The sequence below is a fragment of the Camelus bactrianus genome, chromosome 17 (assembly GCF_048773025.1).
Source record: "Camelus bactrianus isolate YW-2024 breed Bactrian camel chromosome 17, ASM4877302v1, whole genome shotgun sequence".
In the NCBI taxonomy this organism is placed as follows: Eukaryota; Metazoa; Chordata; class Mammalia; order Artiodactyla; family Camelidae; genus Camelus; species Camelus bactrianus.
This window is the reverse complement of record NC_133555.1, coordinates 27,918,688-27,941,638: the sequence shown is the minus strand read 5'-3', so window position 1 is coordinate 27,941,638 and position 22,951 is coordinate 27,918,688. Positions and strand designations below refer to the sequence as shown.

Here is a 22,951-nt window from a genome sequence, read left to right as displayed (position 1 = left end):
GTAAATTGGTCTAGCCACTATGAACAGTATGGGACCCAGTAATACCACTCCTGGACATATATCCAGAAAAGATGAAAACTATAATTCAAAAAGATACATACACCCCAATGTTCATAGCAGCATTATTTACAATAGTCAAGACATGGAAACAATCTAAATGTCCAACAACAGATGATGGGATACAGAAGATATAGTGTATAAATATATATACAATGGAATATTACTCAGCCATAAAAAGAATGAAATAATGTCATTTGCAGCAACATGGATGAACCTAGAGATTATTATACTAAATAAAGTAAACCATAAAAAGACAAACACCATATGATAACACTTAAATGTGGAATCTAAAAAAAAATGATACAAACTTACTTACAAAACAGAAACAGACTTACAGACATAGAAAACAAACTCATAGTTACCAAAGGGAAAGCAGAGGAGGGATAAATTAAGAATTTGGGATTAGCAGATACAAACTACTATATATAAAATAGATTTAAAAAAACAAGGATCTATATTCAATATTTTTAATAACCTGTAATGAGAAACTGAAAAGGAATATATATATGTATAACTGAATTACTTTGCTGTACATCTGAAACACTGTAAATCAATTTTTAAAAAAAAGATTACAGCAGAGGTAAACAAAATAGAGAAAAGAAAATCAATAAGAAAAAAAAATCAATGGAACTTAGAGTTGTTTTTTAAAAAAAAGTTTTTTAAATGACAAAACCTTAGATAGATTAAGAAAAAAAAAGAGAGAAGACTTAGGTAACTAAAATCAGAAATGGAAGAGGGGACATTACAACTGACGGTAAGCAAATTACAAAAGATTAGAAGAGAATACTATTAATAGTTGTGTGCCAACAAATTGTATAACCTAGAAGAAATGGATAAATTCCTGAAAACAAAGTAGATGAAGAAACTAAAGCACAAAAAAATTCAGTAACATGCCCTAGATAATATAACTAACAGTCATACAAAGCAGGAATTAAAACTGAGTTTGCCTAACTTCAAAGTCCGTGTTCTTTCTATTATAGTATACTGCTTTCTAAATCTATTGGATCATTCAGGAATAAATGTGCCAAAAATTTTCCTTTAGAGTGAGAGCTGAAAAAAAAGAGTAATTTTTTCCTTCCAAGTCTGATTATAGACCTCTTTGATATCAGCTTGGATTCTACAATTTCCACTTGCAAGGAGCCAAGAAAGGCTCAGTTCTCTAACTTTTAGGATGTAGAATGTTAGTATGTGAGGGTTAGTGAAAGTGAAAAAAAGTCCAACAACATTGCCCTTATTTTTTTTCCACTTTGCGTCATCTCTCTTCTGGGGCCTGCAGAGCCACAGGCACACAGGGATGAAGCCCCAAGTATGCACTCCACAATTCTATTGGTTACTGGGGCAACAACACATCTCCAAAGAAGCTATTAAGATTTGACAGCATTGATGACATCATCATCAGTGAGGTTCATATTTAACAGTCTGCTGGAAAACATACATTTATCTGAAATAAGCCCTCTCTGAACTAGAATAAAGATAAAATCAACAATAGCCTTGGTAACAGTGCAGTGGATAAGACTTAAGCTATAAATCCTGCTCTGCTGTGCATACCTTCCCTCAACTTCAGTTTCCTCATCAGTAAAAGACAGAAACACCGATACCTGCTGCACTGAACTGTCATACCTATAGAATGAAATCATGGATGTAAAGCACTTAGAACAGTCCTCAGCACACACAGTAACTGCTCTGGGGATAACATTATTATCATCATCACCAATGTACTTAGCACACAGTGACCCAGGCTGGCTGTCTCTTTATAGATAAAAGAATGTACTGATACTATCTTAGACACTAGGTTTCCTCAACTTTACCTTCAGGTCCTCTCTCCACTCATTCATACCATAGCCCTTAGAAATTTCTGGTTGAAACATTTGCATTTTTGCCATGGATGTAGCCAGACGAGTTAAAGATTGACGACCACTTCCTCCAAGTCCAACAAGCAAAGCATTTCCACCAGACTGCTTTAGAATTCGACATATTCGTGATAAATGTTCCAAAACATACCTATGAAATACCAATATCATCTTACTTGAAAATATGAATATAAATTATATTTACATATAACTATTGTTTTACTTTCCAAGAAGGATGGACTTTGCAGTCCCATATGTTACTATCCCAATTTTAAAGAGGTAATCATCAAAATTTTCATCAAACTGATTTTTCAAATGTAGTTGCAATTGGATCATTTGAGGTAAAGGAAAACTATTTGAAGTACAAATTCAGGAAATGTAATACATAAATTATAAAAATAAAATCAAATGCTAACTATTTATACTGGAGGTATATTATCACTTTTCTTAAAAACATTTCCTCAATCTTTTAATATTAGAATTTCTATGTGAGAAAAAGAAAATCAGTTATCTATAAAATAATAAATTCAGGAAAGACACTCAGCCTCACTAGTAATTAGGGAAATTAAAATTAGAGCCACAGTGAGATACCATCCCACTCTCCTTAGGCAGACAAAACTTACCAAGTCTGGCAATCCTAAGTGTTGTCAAGGGTGAGAAACAATGGAAACTCTTAAAAACAATAATCAGTTTTAAAGATACTTTGGCAAAACTTAGTAAAGTAGAAGACGCTTACATACCATAACACAATAATTCCACTTCTAGGAATGAAGCCTAGAGAAATTCTCATATATGTAACCAAGGAGACAGGAATATTCAAACCTTTTTTATAATCACAAAAAGTAGAAGTTACCTGGAAGTCTATTTCAGAAGGACTACATTGTGTTAAAATTATACAATGGAATGTTACATAGTAGTAAAAATTCTTTTTTGTGAACTTAACTATGGAATAAACCAACTTGCAGAGGAATATGCACAGTATAATATCATTATATGAGTTTAAATATGCAAAATAAGACTGCACATATATTTAGGATCACACATGTGCAGTAAAAGTTCAAAGAAACAAATGAGTTTGTTTATACTCCTGCAAAGTATGATGGGGATGCAGTGAAAGAGGCTACACAGGTACTTCAAATAAACTGCTAATATTTTATGTCTTAAGCTAGGTGATGGGCACAAGGTCATTTGTCATATTTTTATATCATTTTGTACATTTTAAGTATCTCACAATAAAATCTTACAAATAGTAATTTTAACCATCAATACCAAATATAGGTACCTAAAAATGACAAGATTCATTCTTGTTTTGTGAGTTTGATTATACTCATCTAAGCATTGGTCCACAATGTCACTAAAATGATGAATATTTGGAATTTCAATATAAACTCTGTCATCCCCTTCAAGGTCAGGATTCATATAGTCACCAAACATGAGATTTCTTAAGTCTTCTTCAGTTACCTATAAAATGGAAATCAACAAATTACAAAACTTAAAATTTTTTCTAAAATAAATGTAAGATGTTACATAAAAATGTTTTGTTTATGTTATGAGATGATTATCAATTAGATAATTCTTTTAAACTAGGGTAGTAAATAATATACTTGTAAAATTAACACCTGAAATTATATTATATCCTTAGGAAATAAAAAGAAAAGACCTTTTTTCTATCATATAAGTTTTTTTCCCCCTCACAGGCTGGAAAAGTTATTCTGAGCAACTCCTATTTAGTGAGTAGTTACTAAGGGATGGCATCTTATGTCTATTACATCACTCAATCCCTATCATATAACTTCTATGTTACATATATAATCCCTCTGAATACAAATCTTCTCAAAATAAATGCCTATCTATGGGGAAAGTTAAAAGAATATGATCATTAAGAAGCAACGGTATTTTTTAAAGATAAATTGATGGTAACAATTCATGCTATTGTACTGTTTTAATATGTTTTTAATCACTAAATATACTCACTGGTGCATTCTCTTTCCTCAAATGTGAAAAGATACTATCAAATGATTCTTTAAAATGGTCCCTTACAACCATTTTGGTTAAATTGAAGAGCCAGAATCGGTCAGCATCATTAACGAGGCGATCATAAAACACTCGGAGAACCTCATGCACAAACAGACGAGTCATCGTGTGCTTGCTCTCCAAAGCATCTCTCTCAATAAGTAAGCAGCCCCGGATGACACGTGAAAAATCCCGCAAGTTGAAAGTGTAATGAGATTTTGTGGGAGTGGGCAAAAGATTTTCCATGGATTGTTTATATATCTGAATATGAAAAAAAAGCAAAAATAAAATGCTCCTCATCAGCAAAGCCATGTAACAAATAGTATAGTATATAAAATATTTTATTTATCCTATCAGATTATACTGACTTGGAAAATTGTATAGTACTGAGCCTGGCATAGCATATATCTATTTATTTTGATTTACAGCACTCAACCAGGCATTATAAAGTCAAGGGCACTTAATATTATCTAATTCCTTCCAAGCCCAAGAATTGACAATGCTTTTATTTCCCCGTTATTATGGTTGTTCCATTTAAAAGTAAATGACCTGGAATTAATAGCTAACAAAAACTTTAGCAGAAAGTGAAATCAGATAACTCATTCTGAAGCAATTGCAATGCAGAGGAGGAGGAAACACTGTCCTTTTGACTACCACTGACTTCAAAATAAATCAACGTGTTCTCTCTCCACCCTTCTCTCTTATTTTCTCTCTCCTCCTTCTTCCGTCTTAATTGGCTATTGTATCAAAATGAAGTATATTTTTTTTACTACATGCTAAAAATCAAATGAAGTTCAATATTCTCTTTAAGGAAGGTAAATTATATCTTTTATAATATAGCCTAAAAGATCCACAAGAAATTATTTTTTATTTATATATGTTTATGATTCATCTCCCTCCCATAACCTCCATACATGGTAGGACTATAATGCTTCAAAGATAGGAGGGGAAAAAAAAAGGAACCTTTCCATTATCCCATTCTGCCTGACCAATTCCCCTCTCTTTCCAGGAGATGCCTGAAATATAAATATATTTTATAAATAGAAGTACTTTTATGTATCAGAATAAGTAGGGTAATTACAATGTACTATCTCTTTGCTCATAGTTTCTCCATTTTAATAGCACAATTTTCCAACAGAACAGGGGGAGAAGGACTTTAGAAAAATACAACACTCTTGGAAACAGATGGAATGATTCTAGGGAGCTTTTTGCTTCTGGTTGCAGTGATTTCAAAGTAACCCCATTTTATTGAGGCTCCAGAAACCTTAGTTCAATCAGATTATCACTAACTTACTTTAAATACACTTTTTTCCTTTTATCATTAGTGATGAGGCTGGCTCTGGCCTCTGAGCAGAGGCAGGTTACATACCCTGAATAAGTTAAGGGCTGCTTTTGGCCATATGGGCAGTCTTGTTTTCTATTCCTACCCTTGTGTTTTCTTATTTTTTTCACTGCTACTCCTATGTTCACCTGTTTTGCCCACACACCCTCAAATCATGTATTCATAAGCTGCTTAAGTTTTTTTCTTAACACAAACATGAAGAATGGGAGGGAAGACAGAAGAAAAAACTAATAAATACCAGAGTAGGAATTCAACAATTAAGGAAACACCTATGATGTGGCAGGTACTGGTTCTGGATGATTTAGCAATCTTGTTAAATAGGTATTATCTCTCATTTTAGTGATTAAAAAACTAAGCTTCTGGAAGGTCAAATTACTTGCTCAAGGCCAGACAGATAGGAAATAGCAGTAAAGGCTCAAACCCAGTTAGATGCTCTAAATTCAAAGCCCATGATCTTCCTTTCTCAAGCCTTTTTAACAGTTTCTCTGAAGCTGAAGACCAAAGTAAACGGCTAAGGGGGAAAAAAAAAGGTTTAAAAAAGAAAGGGCCAAATGAGGATACATGTAATACTAAAACATTTTGTATTGCATCCTTCGCTCACCTCCATAGTTCCACTGACAATTTGGTTCCCAACTGAAAAGTACTCAGGAGGAAATTCACGAGTCCTAAGGTAGAATGCTACAATGGATGAGAAGATTCGGACCATAGTTTCATCACTAAAAGTATTAATAGTGCAGATGTTGAAATGTCGAATAAAACGGGGAGTGACAGGATTTCTTCCACCACCTGGAGGGCCCATGGCAGCAATCAGCTCTATGTCAACCAATGTGATTTTACTTGTGTCCTTAAGGTCATACCTTAAAAGTACATAAAAATTCCAAATTAGTTATAAAGCCAACAAGACAGACTGAAATGTAGCTCTCCTTAGAAACTTAATCCGATTTTAGCTTCTCTAAAAGAAGTTTAGATCATGCTTGGAGTAAAAGAAAACTTTTTTAAAGGTTTCCTGTAATTTTTATTCACTTTTTAAACTGAAATACAATTGACATAATATTATATTAGTTGCAGTGTCCATTCTAATGAATTGATATGTGTATCTACTGCAAAATGATCCCAAGTCAACATCTGTTACCATAAATAGTTACAAAAATTTTTCTTGTGATAACGTTCAAGATCCACCTTCCTAGCTACTTTCAAATATGCAATACAGTATTATTAACTACAGTCCCCATGATGTACATTACAGCCCCCTGACTTATGCATAATTTGTACCTTTTGACCCCCCTTCACCTATTTTGCCCACACACCCTCAACCCCTGCCTCACACAACCACCTAACTGTAGAGAGAATTTGTTTTAAAGCAGCACTCCATTTCTCCTTTCAGTGACACTGACTCTGTCACCCAGATTCTAGATATCTAGAACATCCCATCCTCTTGCCCTTGCCTTTCTTTTCTTCTGTTCTTTCTAGTTAGAATCTCTGCTTTGCCTCTTCACACTCCAAATCCAGAAGCATGAATGAGAGATCAATCTTGGAGGATGATCATACGTCCCAATTTGCCTAGGACAATTTTGGTTTGTGCTTGCCCTATAATAATTATTAATACTCCCCCTTTTCTCAGAAATATCCCAGTTTGAATAATAAATTTTATATATATATATATATATGTATTCTATTTAGAGCTAAGTCCTGACTTCTTTTTCTCATCTCAAATCTTATCTTCAGAGACAAAGATGTCTAAATAGGACCTATATACCTTTGTTACATAAAAGGGGGCCGCATTAGGGAATTAAAAAACTCCAAAGAAGTTTTAATCAGAAAGGGGTATATAAATGACTCAATTTAGTTAAAACCACTCAGAATGAAAAGGTACCTAATTCCAACAGGTCATAAAGTCCTTTAATATTGAAGTTCTTGCAAAAGGGGGAGGGGTGGGAGAAAACTACCCAGTTCTTAGTCTAACTGTGCCATAGAAAGTATGAAAATATGACCTAGTTGCTGTTGAAACCAAGTCATCTCAAAGATTTGATAGTCCCAAACAGTCAAAGATAATATAGAGAATTTAAAATGGTAGAAATATAGGGTGTTAGTTACGGTTACTTAGGGCAGAGACCACCCACAAATTCTCAATGCTGGGTGGATGGTAAAAGATGTAATTTGTAGATTATTTTTAACAATTGAAAGTAGTAGTTAAAAGGGAAGAAAATTAATACATTATTAAATATTTCCAATACTGAATTATTCATCCATAGTATAAAAAGGTATAGAAAAGTCTTTCAAAGTTTTCTGTATAAGAAAAGGTCAGAAATCATTTTCTTCCATAAAAAATTTGGAAAATATACATTATTCTTTTTTGTGGGGGAGGTAATTAGGTTTATTTATTTTAACAGAGGTACTGGGGATTGAGCACGTGCTCTACCACTGAGCTATACCCTCCCCCCACAAAAATGTATTATTTTGATGTGAGAAACTAAAGTAGAAAAAATAGAACAAAAAATAACTTTAGTATGGCTACTTAAGACTTCAATTAAATAGTTACCAATTTCCACAGTCAAAAAATTGTCGTAATAATTCAATAGGAGGTTGAGCTCCATATTTCTCCAATGCAGGCATATTCATGTCATCTATAAAAATTACACACTTCTTTCCCATAGGTGGTCCAAAAACTCCTTTGCGCCTTTTGTCCAGTCTAGCCATAATAATGTTCTAAAATGTAAAGAAGAAAGAGTAGTATATTAAAAGTCTGAACACCAGAAAAAAAAGAAACTTAACAATCTAATTATGTAAGGAAAAAACATCAAGCAATACTATGTGCTTGTGTTAATTTATATTTATTCATTTTTAGGATTATATCAAACTTCCTATTCAACATCATTCAAAGAGCATTTATTGAAATCCTTCTATTTGCTCAGAATTGTTACATACACACCTATTTATATTTTTATTTTGTACACACATGCATGCACAAAATATTTTCCTTATTCTACATACAACATATCTATTAACTTTAACTTACTCAATATCTAAAAGCACTAATCTAAATTTGTAGTATTTTGAAATTAGGGGATACCACAGGCTTAAAACAACAGAAATGAATAGGTCAGGAGAAAATGAACAGACAAAAACTCAGGAATGGATGATAAAAATCTGATTAGAAAAGGTCTCATGCAGTATTTTCATATTGGCACCTTTGAAGGTAAAGGGTGGGATGCACAGCTACATGGTTCCTGTCACAGAAAATTATACAATATATAGTCTGTGGTTTGAAAGATCTTTCACTGACAGAACTTTAGTAAGCAGCAAATATCCCTAAGGATCATCTAGGAGAGTCTTGAAAGAACAAGTAAAGGTTCTCGCTCTCTCTCCCCCTCCCTCCCTTCTCTTATATTTCTCCAGTTAAGAAATCATTTGTTGTTTCTTGGGCTTAAAAAAAGGTGACAAAGCTCAATAATTCAGTGTTAATGCAAAAATCTTCTCTTGAACTTTTGTCCCTAAAACCTGATTTTTAAAACTTACTTGTAATGCCAAAAATAAAAGTTTTGAAGTTTATTTAAATTCATTGAAGATTTACACAGCTGCTCATTTAAAATACATTTTTAAACACTAAACAAACAAGGCAAAAACATTAATAACTATAGACCCACGTTTCTGGCTTTAAACTAACCTGAACCTGGTTGGCACTGGTCCGTGCAGAGAAATTAACATAAAAAGGAAAGTACAGGTCCTTTTCCAAGTGATTCATCAGCTTATCCTTCACATACACTGATTTTCCTGTACCAGTTGGACCCACAAAAAGTAGTGGCCTTTATGAAAACAGTGAACATATCATTCAAAAGGAGAAAAAGTCAGAATACATTTCAGCTAGAGGAGTCTGGAGTTAGTTAAAAACATAAATAATACTCAACTTATCTTCATTCAAAAACTCACATTTTAAGTAATTTCATCAGACTGGTAAAAGTAAAAATTGGCACACATTTTTGCTTACTGTTACTGAGACTTAAATAGTAGCAAACTAGTATTTGAACCATGTGTAACACTGCTATATGCAAAAACACTCAAAACAAGCAGTAACATCCTTAACTTTTCAGGAAAAAAAAAGCCAAAGTTTGTCTCCCCAGAAAAGTGATGTATTTGAACTTTTTAGTTAAGAGGTACAGGCAGGGGGGTGCTGTATGGAATGTCTATTAGGATGGTGACAATAAGAGAGGTTGAAGTGTTTCACAGTTACCTCAATAGCATAAAGTTTTTGTGAGAAACTAAATGACAATGAATTCTCAAGGTAATGGTTATGTATAACACTTAATAGCATTTTTCAGTCAAGTCAGTATTACTAACAGAAAATATCTGTCTAAAATGCAGACTCTGAGGAGTTCTCCTCAGGCAGGGTTTCTCATTCTTGAGTAATCTGAATTGACTTTAAAGGGAAAAAAATCCTAAGATTTTACGTTTACAGAACAATGGGGAATCCCAGTTTGAGAAATACTGAATTCAAAATTAAATACTGTCACTTGGAGTGATAACTTGTCACCGCACAATACATAAAAACAAACACAAAGGCTGGCACTAAAAACTGAGCATCAGTGTTCAAGTATAAGGGGTCATCTATATGACTCAAATTATTATAATATTTTTTTAATTATCATTAAAGTATAAACATAAAATTACAGTTCATTTAGAACTACAGTGATACCTGAGAATTCATCTGTGTTTCCCAGTCTGAGTACCACTTACCTTATAAAAACTTTATTAAAATAATTTTAATAAAGGGGGCGGGTATAGCTCAGTGGTAGAGCACCAGCTTAGCATGCACAAAGTCCTGGGTTCAACCCTCATTAAAAAAAATAATAATAATAACATAAAATAATAAATAAACCTGATTATCTCCCCCTTCCCAGTTTAACAGATAAAAGCATGTTCTTAGTTTGGGGTCCATGGACAAACTAAAGAAATTCTTGGACAGTTTTCAGAGAGTCTATGAACTTGGATGACATAAAAATTGTATCTTTACTTTCACTACTCTTAACTAAAATGGAGCAATTTATAATAGTACTTGTGTGTTTGTCATCAATAGGATACACAGATACTACATTATATATTACAATTGTTAGAGATATCTCAAAAATATCACTTATGCCCATTATTTCTTCAAAATTATGATAATCATCAGACTCACTGCTAGATCTTATTATTATGATATGGAACCATAAAAGACCCAGAACTGCCAAAGCAATCTTGAGGAAAAAGAACAAAGCTGGAGGTATTACCCTCCCAGACTTCAGACAGTACTACAAAGCTACAGTACAGTGAACAAAACAGCTGGTATTGGCACAACAACAGACATATGGATCAATGGAATAGAATAAAGAGCCCAGAAATAAACCCACACACCTACGGTCAATTAATCTTTGACAAAGGAGGCAAGAATATATAATGGAGAAAAGGCAGTCTCCTCAGCAAGTGGTCCTGGGAAAGCCGAACAGCTACATGTAAATCAATGAAGTTAGAACACAACCTCACACCATACACAAAAATAAACTCAAAATGGCTTAAACTTCAATATAAGACATGATAGCATAAAACTAGAAGAGAATATAGGCAAAACATTCTCTGACATAAATCTTAGCAATGTTTTCTTAGGTGAGTCTCGCAAGGCAATAAAAATAAAAGCAAAAATAAACAAATGGTACTTAATCAAACTTAAGCTTTTGTACAGCAAAAGAAACCATAAACAAATTGAAAAGACAACCTATGGAATGGGAGAAAATATTTGTAAACAATGGGACTGACAAGGACTTAATTTCCAAAATACATAGACAGCTCATATGACTCAACAAGAAAACAAACAACCCAATCCAAAAATGAGCAGAAGACCTAACTAGATATTTCTCCAAAGACACATAGATGGTCAACAGGCACATGAAAAGATTCTCACCATCGCTAATTATCAGAGAAATGCCATTCAAAACTACAATGAGGTAGCACTTCACACCTGTCAGAATGACCATCTTTAAAATGTCCACACAATGGAGTATTATTCAGCCATTTAAAAGAATGAATTAATGCCATTTGCAGCAACATGGATGAACCTAGAGATTATTACACTAAGTGAAGTAAGCCAGAAAAAGAAAGACAAACACCACATGATAACACTTAAATGTGGAATCTAAAATATGATACAAGTGAACTCATTTACAAAACAGAAATAGACTCACAGACATAGAAAACAAACTTATGGTTGCTAAAGGGGAAACACAAGGGGAGGGAGAAATTAGGAGTTTGGGATTAGCAGATACAAACTACTATATATAAAGTAGATAAACAACAAGGACCTATTGTACAGAACAGGGAACTATATTCAATATCCTTTAATAAACCATAATGGAAAAGAATATAGATACGTATAACTGAATCACTTTGCTATACACCAGAAACTAACACAACATTGTAAATCAACTATACTTCAATTTTGAAAAAAAAAAGGAAGTACATGTATTACTACTACAGCTCAAACCTGTTCAATATTTTAATGAATATATTTTAATATGTGGTTTCCTTTATAATCTTATGTTTATATTTGTTCATTTAAAAGCATTATTCCAACAAGTGGTTCATGGAACAAAAGAATTCCCATACTAGGAGTCCCTCAGAATTGACAAGTGCCTTCTTTGCCTAAGAAAGTTTTCAATGTCAGCCTCTAAATGTAAAAATGCAACTATGGGTACAATATTGGGATAAAATAATGGTCCCTCATAACCTATTTTTCATTTTTTAAAAAGTTAAACAAGATAGAATTGTCACAAAATTCACTCAGAAACAGGTTCTTCATCAAAACCAAACCAACCATGACATTCATGCACATTATGTAAGCCTGTGTAGTTTAAATAGTATTAATGATAAATTATGCCTAGTGTTATAAAAGAAAAATAACTATAAAAGTTGTTAAGAAAGTTGGTATGGATACGCCTATGGTACATGCTAGGTTTTCATCTTTTTTGATGTGCTCTTCTGATTTAAGTCTGAGTCTTTCATGTTCTTCTTAAATTATGAAGAACCGACATAGGACATATTTGAAAAATGCTAAATATAATGGGAGAATGTAGATCATGGTTAGTCTGATCCCTAAGGGGTACAGTGAACCTTTGAATAGAATGCATACCTCTTTAACAGTAACACGGCAACTGACTTTTAGTTCGCTGTTACAAATAAAGGAAATAAAAGATGGCTTATGAGGAAACAAAGTATGACGGCAAAGGCTTTGGAGTGGCCCACAGGAAAACTGGATTCCAGGTTTTCCACTATTAACAGATGTCACTGTGGAAATATCAATTAATCCCTCAAGGTCTGAAAATGGATGATCTCAAAGTTTACTTCAAAAGTTCTATGATCCTATTAGAATGGCACTAAATTTAAAATGCATGTTCATAACAGAGTTTCTTACTTTCCGTAGGTAATACTCAAATCCATTAAAAACGTATATCTAATTGTGTCCATTGTAGGGACTATGATATCTTGAATCTTGACACGTTTATCTCCTAAATTAGTACTTCTAATTAATTCATTCCAGTGGACCCAGTGACCTCGATTTTTCAACTACAAGAGAACATAAATTTTAGAATATTATAACCATGTGCTTGCTATCTAAAAGGCTCTTTTAGCAGTTATCATATTTGCTTATATAAACTTTATACTCTTTTCTCCCTTTTTATTGTATAATATTAGATTCATCTAAAATAATGTATATAACATATTTAAGTCATGAAGCAGATTCATAAACATCCATGAATCTACTACCCAGTTTAAGAAACACACATTTTTCTTTAACTTTTAACAATAACCTGAAGAATTTAATGCAATTTAGTTATCACAAATCCAACATATATCAAATTTCAGATATTTTTGCTTTTGTCTTCTTAACACTCTCATCTCTCCAAAATGCCTTCAAGATGTCCTTGCGTATATATGAAGAATTTATTTGAGAGCCACTCTGATGTAACTCAAGTTACAATTGCCTGGACTTTGGCTTCATGTTTTCACATTTTAATTAATCTAACTAGAAACAAAATATCAAACTTATTATATTTGTTTCTCTAAAATTATTCCTTTTGGCATTTTGATCCAGGCTGATATTCAGCCAGGATGATACTAAAATGGCTGAACTGACTGTTACAGTTACTGAAATTCTTCTGAACCAGTGGTTAATAGCTGCTATCCTGACATCCTGTAAGCCTCCCTAATCCACCCTCCCCACACACAAGTATCTTCTTCTCCCTTTGTCCTGCACTTCCCTGGAGATCCTAAAGACTCACCATCAAGCAGCAAAATAGTTAACACCTGGCAAAGTAGGCGGTCTCTTGGATCCTGCTCCAGTGCTATGGCTGTCATCTAAGAATCTTTAAATATTTTCTAGCAAATTGTATATATACATGGTTTGTGTCTAGATGATTGTAATTTTGCAAGTTTGGGTCAATGTTTCTTTAGTAATTCTTAGTCTTAATTTTTTAGGTTTTAACTTTTATTTTTATCAAAGTTATATATACACATATTTTAGAGTCAAAAGTTTTACAAGGTTAAGGAAAAGAGCAGTTTTCCATTCTCATTTTCTCTTCTCCAACAGCAACTACCTTTACCTCTTTAAGCTGGATATTTTTGTATTTAACTCCAATTCTTAAAAAATATGCTTGTGTTATCACCTATTCCCACTGTGACTAACGGGGACGAAACTCCTTCTGGGCATATTCTTAAAACTCCGCACTACCATAGTTTTACGGGAAGACTTCTTCATTGGCAATCAGGAGAGCTAGGTTCAAGTCCTAGCTCTTGATACCTTCCTAGGTTTTTTTTTTTTTAACCTATAGACCTTGAGATTTAAAAATTGTAAAATCGTAATTAAGGGTCTATCCAGATCTTATGGTTCTATGAAGTAAAAATCGCATAAAGCAAATGATTATGCAAATACTTGCTGTTTAAAAGAATCTTTTTGCGAATTCCTTTTTAAATTGGAGAAAACAGATCTAATTTAAATCTGAAATGATAAAACATGCTTAAAGCAAGATTATCTATTTATTACTGTCCACAAGTTATAGGAAGAGAAACTAGTGAGAAGGAACTAAAACGCTAACCACTGGAGTAAAAATAACTCTAGAATGAGAACCCAGTATTGCCTGCTGATCCCAGACTGTTTTATGCTTATCAATAACAAGCATTTTATACTATACCTCATACATGTAGTCATAGACCAGGCCTTTTTCATCAAAATGGCATTCCCATTTACCCACAGAGTCAGGCAGTGGGTTGTTTCCATCTTTTCCCTGTATGACTAATCGTATGTACATGTCAAAAACAATGCGACCATCTGTATCACAACTTCCTCCAATGGACCAAATCAAAGAAAATATAAAGCAAGCCTGTTGGTTAAAAAAAAAAAAAAGTTTAGGTGGAGAGGGTACAGCTCAGTGGTAAAGTGTGTGCTTAGCATGCATGAGTTCCCAGTTTCAATCCAGAGTAGCTCCATTAAAAAAAACAAAAACAAAACCACAACTAAATAAATAAATAAACGTATTTACCACCCCCCCCCCAAAAAAAAGGAAAAAGTTTAAAGTATTCATTTAGGAGAAAATTTAGTATATTAGATTAACTAAAATTTAATATATTAAGCCCTGGTTAACCTACTTGGGAAAGGTCATGTATATAAATAGAGTAGAATGGACCGGGGGGAGGGTATAGTGCATGCTTAGAAACACCAGGTCCTGGGTTCAATCCCCAATACCTCCTCTAAAAATAAATAAATAAACCTAATTACCTCCCACTGCCAAAAAAAAAAAAAAAGAAAAAAGAAAAAAGAAAAAACTAGAATGGACCACATCCAAACCATATAAAGAGTCATTTCTCTGGCATTATCTATCTAAATTTAAAATACTCATGCCAAATGACCTAGGAATTTCCCTTTTAGGAGTTTATCCACAAATGTATTACCATCGGTTAAAATGATACAGGTACAAGAATATTTACTGAAGCACCGTTTGTGGCAGCAAAATATCAGAATAAACCCAAATGTTCTTTAGTTGGGGTCAGTTTCATTGGAATATGCTACATACACTGGAATACATGTAGCTGTTAAAAAAGAAGGTAACTGGATAAACACTGATATAAAAAGATGTCCAAAATATATTGCGAGAAAAGGTGCAAATCAGTATGTATCGTATACTAACATGTATTAAAAATGTATACATATGAAAGAGAATATGCATCAAATATCTCTACCAGGCTACTAAAGGCATTTGTAACAGTGGTTGCCTTGAGGGTGCCTGGGGGACTAGTAGAGATAGAAAACTTACTTTTGTCTTGAATTTTGCTCTAGATACATGCCTTATCTGGTTAGGAAAATCAAATATACTTTAAGAGAAAATTTTCAAAGAGTTATCAATCTACATTGGTCTCTAAAAGTGATTCTGAACAATTTAAAAGTTGGAAGGAGTTTAAGTTTACAAACAGAATGAAAATCTTCAGGAAATATGTAACATGAAGGTTATATAGGTGAATTATTCCTAGGATACTTCTATTTTATAAAAGGTAACACTGATAGGTATGGAAGAATATTAAAAACCAGTTCTGTAAAAGGTAGTTCCAAACTTAGAGGAAAAAAGGAATATGAATTAATTATATTTCAAGCACGTCCAATTTCTCCTTAAGTGGAGAGAAATAAAGGCTAAAAGGGAGAAGGAAAGGAAGAGGTTATGATTAGCAGGGGATCCTGGAATGTGAGTGTCTGAGGTAGATTTTCTATGGCAACAAGATGAAGGGAAAACAATAGGAGGGAACTGCTATCACCACAGGGTAGAAGAGAAGATAGCCTGAGTAGAGGAGACTGATCAAGGCATTTGGGAATAATGTGGTGGATAGGAAAGTAGCATAATAGGCCAGGGAAGAGAACAAAACACCTCTTTCCTTTGGCTCCCCTAGAGCCTTGCTCTCTGGCCTTCTGACCTCTAGACGTTAGCTAACCTGGACCACTGACTCCTCCCTACCTGTATCCTCTGTGGATTCTGACTACAATGCTACACCCAGTTGGTCAAATGCCTGCTCCTAGTCTTTTGTAGGCAGCCTTTTTTTTTTTTTTTTTTTTGGACATTAAACATCAGAAATGTATTCTTTCACAGTTCTAGAGGACAAAAGGCCAAAATCAAGGTGTTTCAGGGGCATGCTGTCTCTGAAAGCTCTAGGGGAGATTCCTTCCTTTCCTCTTTCAGCTTCTGGTAGCTCCAGGCATTCCTTGGCTTATGGCTGGATAACTACAGTCTCCATGTAGGCAATTTATTGCAGCCTACACTCTGGCTTAACATTTAGACAAAAATCAATTCACCTAAAGGCTACATTGATTTAATATTAAGTCACCTACTTATTTATCAAAGTATGATCTGTAATGAATAACAGGGTATTTAGATTCATTCCGACATGTTTTACTTTCTCTAAATCATTTTTTAAATCAGAATACCAGGTCAGGGCAACTTTAATGTCTTCAAGTATTGTTTTGGTGCTCACCAAAAAGAGCTTGGGATCTTGTAATGTCTTTCTCAATGCAAGTATCAGTTGCCAGAGGCATGTTTTATTCTATAATTAAAAATCACATTAAGTATAAAACCAACCATAATCCAAACACGAATGTGCTTGCTGGTAGGATCATTTTCTACCACGTTACAGAGTAGTGCTTCAAAGAGGCGTGTGAGAGATACAACCACATTGCTATCGCTTGTAGGAATCAGTTCCTGCAAAGTGAAAAGAATAAGGTACTTTATTTTCATCTTATTTGGATCATAAAAGAAACTAAATATTTCATTTAAAAATAAAAAAACCTCATATTTATAAAGTCTTAACAGAATTTTAACTTAAAGAATTCAAATTGTAAGCACAATACCAATCTTTGAAATATTTTAGTCTAGCATATTATATTACACAATTGTGCAAAACATATTCTTATTCCAAATTCTGTGAGAAATGAAAACTAGTTGTGTTCTAGAGACAGCAGAAATGAAGTTTTTAACAGCCATCTATTCATTTATTTATTCAACAAACATTTATGAAAAACATCATATAACTACATGCCAAGCTGGATATGAAAATAATACAGATGATCTCTGAAAAGAAGCGGCATTGAAATTAAATAGACCAAAATCATATAGTATAATAATGACATGACAGAGGAAGTCCCAGGGTGATGGAAGGCTACCAGAATACTCAGGATAAACAATTAGCCCAGATACCAGGGAGGAAGATAACAGAGAAATGGGAGAGGAATAATTCAGGAAGGTTTCCCAGATGAAAAAATAGCTGAGCTGAATTTGGAAGGAAAATATGAGTTATCCAGGTGCAGAAGGGAAAGATGTTCAAGGCAGGGGAAACCACCTATACACAGACATGGAGATGAGGGTAGACACACTGTGTTAAAGGGGTTCTGCAGGATGTGAAAATAGGGTGTGAGAGAGCAATGGCAAGAAATAAAGCTTGACAAGGAGACAGGGGTCAGATCCTGAAAGGCTTTATAGACTGTATTAAGGATCTCGTGCTAAGAGGAGGAGGGTGCCAATGGAGGGTTTTAAGTAGGGGAGTAAATGGAATGAATTTGTGCTTTGGAATACTCATTCTGGTAGCAGGGTGTAGACTGGACCAGAGTAGCTCTACTGTATTGATTCAGCTAGGAAATGAAAAAGGTCAGAACTGTGGCTACAACAGGAAGAAGGGGGTGGTCAAAGGAATTGCCATGGAGAGGAGAGGACAGATATAAAAGTTAGCAATGAAGGAAAGTCAATAGATGTTGGGAATTAATTATGAAAAGAAAATCTAAAGCTCATTATCAGAAAGATAAAGTCAATTTTGTATTATTTACAACATACAGTATTATAGTTTTAAAATTTACAAAACTGAAAAATGATTATCTGTATATTTTCACTATGAGACATTGTACAGAATCTTCATAAAGTGATTTTTTTTCTTTTATGCAGGAGATTTTCCTACCTCCAAAATAGTATTTTAGGATGAAAATCTACTGAATACCCTTTTCCCTTCTCTATATCAATATATTTATTTATATGTAAGTAACTAATATATGTATGAGTGTGTGTATACGGTGGTCCCCAAAAAGATATGCCCATGTCTTAATTCCAGAAAGCCATGAAGGTGCTCTTATTTGGAAAAAGGGTCTTTGAAGATTTAATTAAGTTAAAGATCTAAAGATGAGGATATCATTCTGGATTATGTGGTGGGCCCTAAATTCAAAGTCATAAATCCTTATAAAAGGCACACAGTGGAGAGACACACAAAGTACAAGGGCCATGTGAACACGAATGAAGAGACTAGAGTTATGCAGCCACAAGTCAAGGAAAGCCTGCAGCCAAAAGAAGCTGGAAGAGGTAAGGAAAGATTCTGCCTTAGAGCTTCTTCCAGAGGAAGCACAGTACTGTCAAAATCTTGATTTCAGACTTCTAGCCCCAGAACTGTGAGACAGAATAAATTTCTGTTGCTTTAAGTCACCACGTTTGTGGTAATTTGTTATGATAGCCCTAAGAAACTAAAACAATATGTAAAACTTTCTCATAAAATACTATATGCATGCATATATGAGTTTTTAAAGGTACATATTTAAAATACTTTTGAAATATGGGAAATAATTGGGATTTTCAAAGCTTTAGTCACCATAGTTTTATCCAAAGAGTATAGCTGGAATAAATTTTACCTCTGGCTTATTCAGATATAACTTGAGCAATATAAAACCAAAGATGGATATTATTATAACAGTGCTGGGTAAACCACTTCTAATTCAACTATAAAAGTTAAAGAACAAAAGTATTAAAAACAACTATAAAATTATATTAGTGGATACATATTATAAATAAATGTTAATTATGACATCAATAGCATAAAATGTGGGGGGGAGGAGAGATAAAAGTGAAGAGTTCTCATATGCAAATAAAGTTAAATTATTGTCAGCTTAAAATAGCCTGTTTTAAGATATTACATGCAAGTCTCTTGGTAATCACAAACTAAATACTTATAGAAGTTACACAAAAGAAAAAGAGAAAGGAATCAAAACCTATCAGTACAAAAGAACAACAAAACACAAAAGAAGATAGCAAGAGAAAAAAGAGGGACAAAAGAACTACAAAATAAACACAAAATAGTTTTAAAAATAGCAATAGTAAATCCTTTCCTATAAATAAATACTTTAAATGTAAATGGGTTAAACTCCTCAATAAAAAGATACAGAGTGGAGGAATAGATTTAAAAAAAAAGATCTAACTGTACCCTATCTATAAGAAACTCACTTTATATTCAAGGACACATTTGGCTGAATGTTAAGGGATGGAAAAAGATATCCTACACAAATTGTAAGCAAAGGAAAGCAGGAATGGCTACACTTAAAGTAGACTAAGTCAAAAACTGTCTCAGAGACAAAGACGGTCATTACATAATGATAAAAATGGTCAGTTGAATAGGAAAATACAACAGTTATAAATACATATACACCCAACATCAGAGTACCTAACTATATAAAACAAATAAATATTGACTGATATGAAAGGAGAAATTGACAGCAATACAATACTAGTAGGAGTCTTCAATACTCCAATATCAGTAAAGGACAGAATATCCTGACAGAAAATCAGTAAACAAACAGTGAACTTGAACAACACCATAGACCAAATATACACATATAGAACTCTTCACCCAACAGCAGAATGTTCATTCTTCTCCAGTGCACAAGGAACATTCTTCAGGATAGATCACATGTTAGATCATAAAACAAGTCTTAACATGTTTAATAACACTGAAATTATATCAAGTATCTTTTCCAAACAAAATGGATTGAAACTAGAAACCAAAAATAGCAAGAACATGGGAAAATTAACAAATACATGGAAACTAAATGAAATACTCTTGGACAATCACTAGGTCAAAGAGGAAATCAAAAATATCTTGAGATAAATGAAAATGGAAACAAAGCATACCAACACTTATGAGATACATCAACAGCAGTACTAAGAGGGCAGTTTATAGCAATGAACATTTTCATTGAAAAAGAAAAAAAGATCTCAAATAAACAACCTGATTTTACAACTCAAAGAACTAGAAAATAAGAGAAAACTAAATCCACATTTGGCAGAAGGAAGGGAATAACAGAGACTAGAGCAGAAATAGAGTATAGAAAACCAATAGGAAAAAAGTCAACAAAACTAAGAGTTGGTTTTTTGAAACAATAAACAAAATCAACAAAACTTTAGCTAGACTAACCAAGAAAAAAAGAGAGAAGACTCAAATAAAATCAGAAATGAAAAAGGAGACATTACAATGGATACCTCAGAAATAAGAAATAATAAGGAATTATTATGAAAAATTATATGCAAACAAATTGGATAACCTAGAATAAATGGATAAATTCCTAGAAACATACAACCTACCACAACTGAATCAATAAGAAATAGAAAGCCCAACAGACCAATAACAAAGAAGGAGATCGAAGTGGTCATCAAATACTTCCCAATAAAGAAATGCTCAGCACCAGATGACTGCACAGCCGAATTCTACCAAACATTCAAAGAATACAAATCCTTCTCAAACTCTTCAAAAAAAAAAAAAAACCAGAAGTAGAAGGAATACTTCTAAACTCATTTTCTGAAGCCAGCATTACCCTAATAAAACTAAATCTAAAAGTTGAATACATAGAAAGAAGCAGGAAGCGAGGTGGGAGAAATAGGGAGATACTTAGCAAAGAGTACAAACTTACAGGTATATAAGATAAATAAGACTAGAGATCTAATGCACAGTATGATGATTATAGTTAATTATATCGATACAATACTGTATCAGTACTGGAAATCTGCTGAGAGTAGACTTCAGGTACTCTCACCACACACACATACACACACACACATAGATAGCAGCTGTTTGAAGAGATATGTTAATTAGCTTGACTGTGGTAATTATTTCACTACATATATGTATATCAAATCACCATGTTGTACACTTTAAGTATATATAATTTTTATTTTAAAAGTTTAAAAAATTAAACAGAGGGATAAATTCATGTGCATGCATACACACACATATACATCTGAGTATGGGTATAACTAGATGAATCTAAATAAGATCAGTAGGTATTATCAATGTCAATTGTTGTGATATTATTGCAACAAAATGTTGCAAAATGTTACCATGGGGGGAAATTAGGTGGCATGTACATGGTATCTCTCTGTATTATTTCTTACAACTGCATAGGAATCATGGATTGTCACAATAAATATTTCAATACATGTCTAAGGGGAAACTGATTTTATTTATCCTACCATTCTGACTTTAGACTTAGTTACATTGAATGGGAAGTCAAGAAACTTGAGTGGGTAAGAGAATTATAGTGTTACCTTGCATTTTTTCTTACGAAGATTTAATGTGGGCTGTATTAACCAGTCAAAAAGTCCCCTCAGAAGAGCTTGATGTTCTGGTTCTTGTAGAGGTCCTTTCAGTGAATTCAACCATGAAGACACAAGCGGTTTCCATCCCAACTGTGAGGGCTCCAAATAAATCATGCCACAGCGGCTGACAGTGGCAGGCTAGAGAAAAAAGACAAGTTTTCCTTCTCCAACCTAGCAGTTATTAACTACTTCCCTGCGTGACTTACAGGGTCCTTCATGATCTGGCTTTTGTCTTCCTCTATAGCCTCGTATACACTAGACAAAACTATTTGCAGTTACAGTTCCCTGGAAATGTCATGGCTCCAAGTCTTTACAAGTCATCTTGGCATATTTGGAATGCCCAGCCTCAACCAATCTCCCTGGAAAAGTCTTACCCATCAAAATCAGATCAAAAAACATTTTTCAGTGTTCTCCTCTACAGTTCCCCTTTTGGGCATTCACTCCCTCCATATTCTTAGAGCACTTACATGTAGCCCTATATTGGGATATATATATATATACATATATATATATTTATTAGCATACTTCTCATCCTCTCTAAATGAGCACACACTGTATCTTATTCATCTTTGTATACTGTGCCTAACTCACTTTCTGATACATAATAAAAAAATACTTATTGACTAAGTGAACAAATGAATAAATGAGCAAACAAACAAATTACTGTTAGATTAAATCATGGACTTACTGAGGCCTGGGAAAGGTCCATTGCTTCAAAGATGAGGCTCATTTGAGGGGACATTTGAATGATTTCTCCACTCATAAGGCAAAGCTAAAGGCAATTTTTTTTCAAATGTTAATTTTTTTAATCTCAAACTTCTCAAATAAAAATTTATTCTATTTATTTGTTAAAATATCTCCTGTGATATAATGGAGTAAGTATTAGAAGGAAAGCCAGAACATCTTAATTGTAGGTCCTGCTCTGTCAATTACTTAATAGGTAAGCAAATACATAATACCTCTGAGTCTCAGTCTCTTCATCTATAAAAAGGGATCATTTTTCTCTCACAGAATTAGGGAAGAGGGGAACTACATGACATTAAAAAAAACCCATAAAATCCTAAACAAATGTCAGTTTTTGTTATTAATAAAATTACATAAAATATTCCTGATTTTATAAAGTTGTCATAAAACATTTTTATTAACAAAAAAGAGAAAAAGAAAAGATAGAGAATAATATGAACACTCACATATCCAAATCCTAGATTTACCCAATGTTAACATTT

General features: G+C 33.4%; 1 protein-coding gene across 1 annotated transcript in view; it reads right to left on the bottom strand.

Annotated features, from left to right (window-relative positions):
• The window catches only part of DNAH12 (dynein axonemal heavy chain 12), a 151,018-nt gene that overhangs the window by 54,268 nt on the left and 73,799 nt on the right, over nt 1-22,951 (bottom strand). The window contains exons 34-44 of the mRNA XM_074344618.1: nt 22,414-22,497; nt 21,675-21,863; nt 16,908-17,027; nt 14,481-14,669; nt 12,704-12,855; nt 8,930-9,068; nt 7,805-7,971; nt 5,867-6,122; nt 3,885-4,184; nt 3,193-3,371; nt 1,869-2,061 (exon numbers count right to left, since the gene is read on the bottom strand). Coding sequence (XP_074200719.1) covers nt 1,869-2,061; nt 3,193-3,371; nt 3,885-4,184; nt 5,867-6,122; nt 7,805-7,971; nt 8,930-9,068; nt 12,704-12,855; nt 14,481-14,669; nt 16,908-17,027; nt 21,675-21,863; nt 22,414-22,497 — 1,968 coding nt within the window. The remainder of the gene's footprint in view (nt 1-1,868; nt 2,062-3,192; nt 3,372-3,884; nt 4,185-5,866; nt 6,123-7,804; nt 7,972-8,929; nt 9,069-12,703; nt 12,856-14,480; nt 14,670-16,907; nt 17,028-21,674; nt 21,864-22,413; nt 22,498-22,951) is intronic.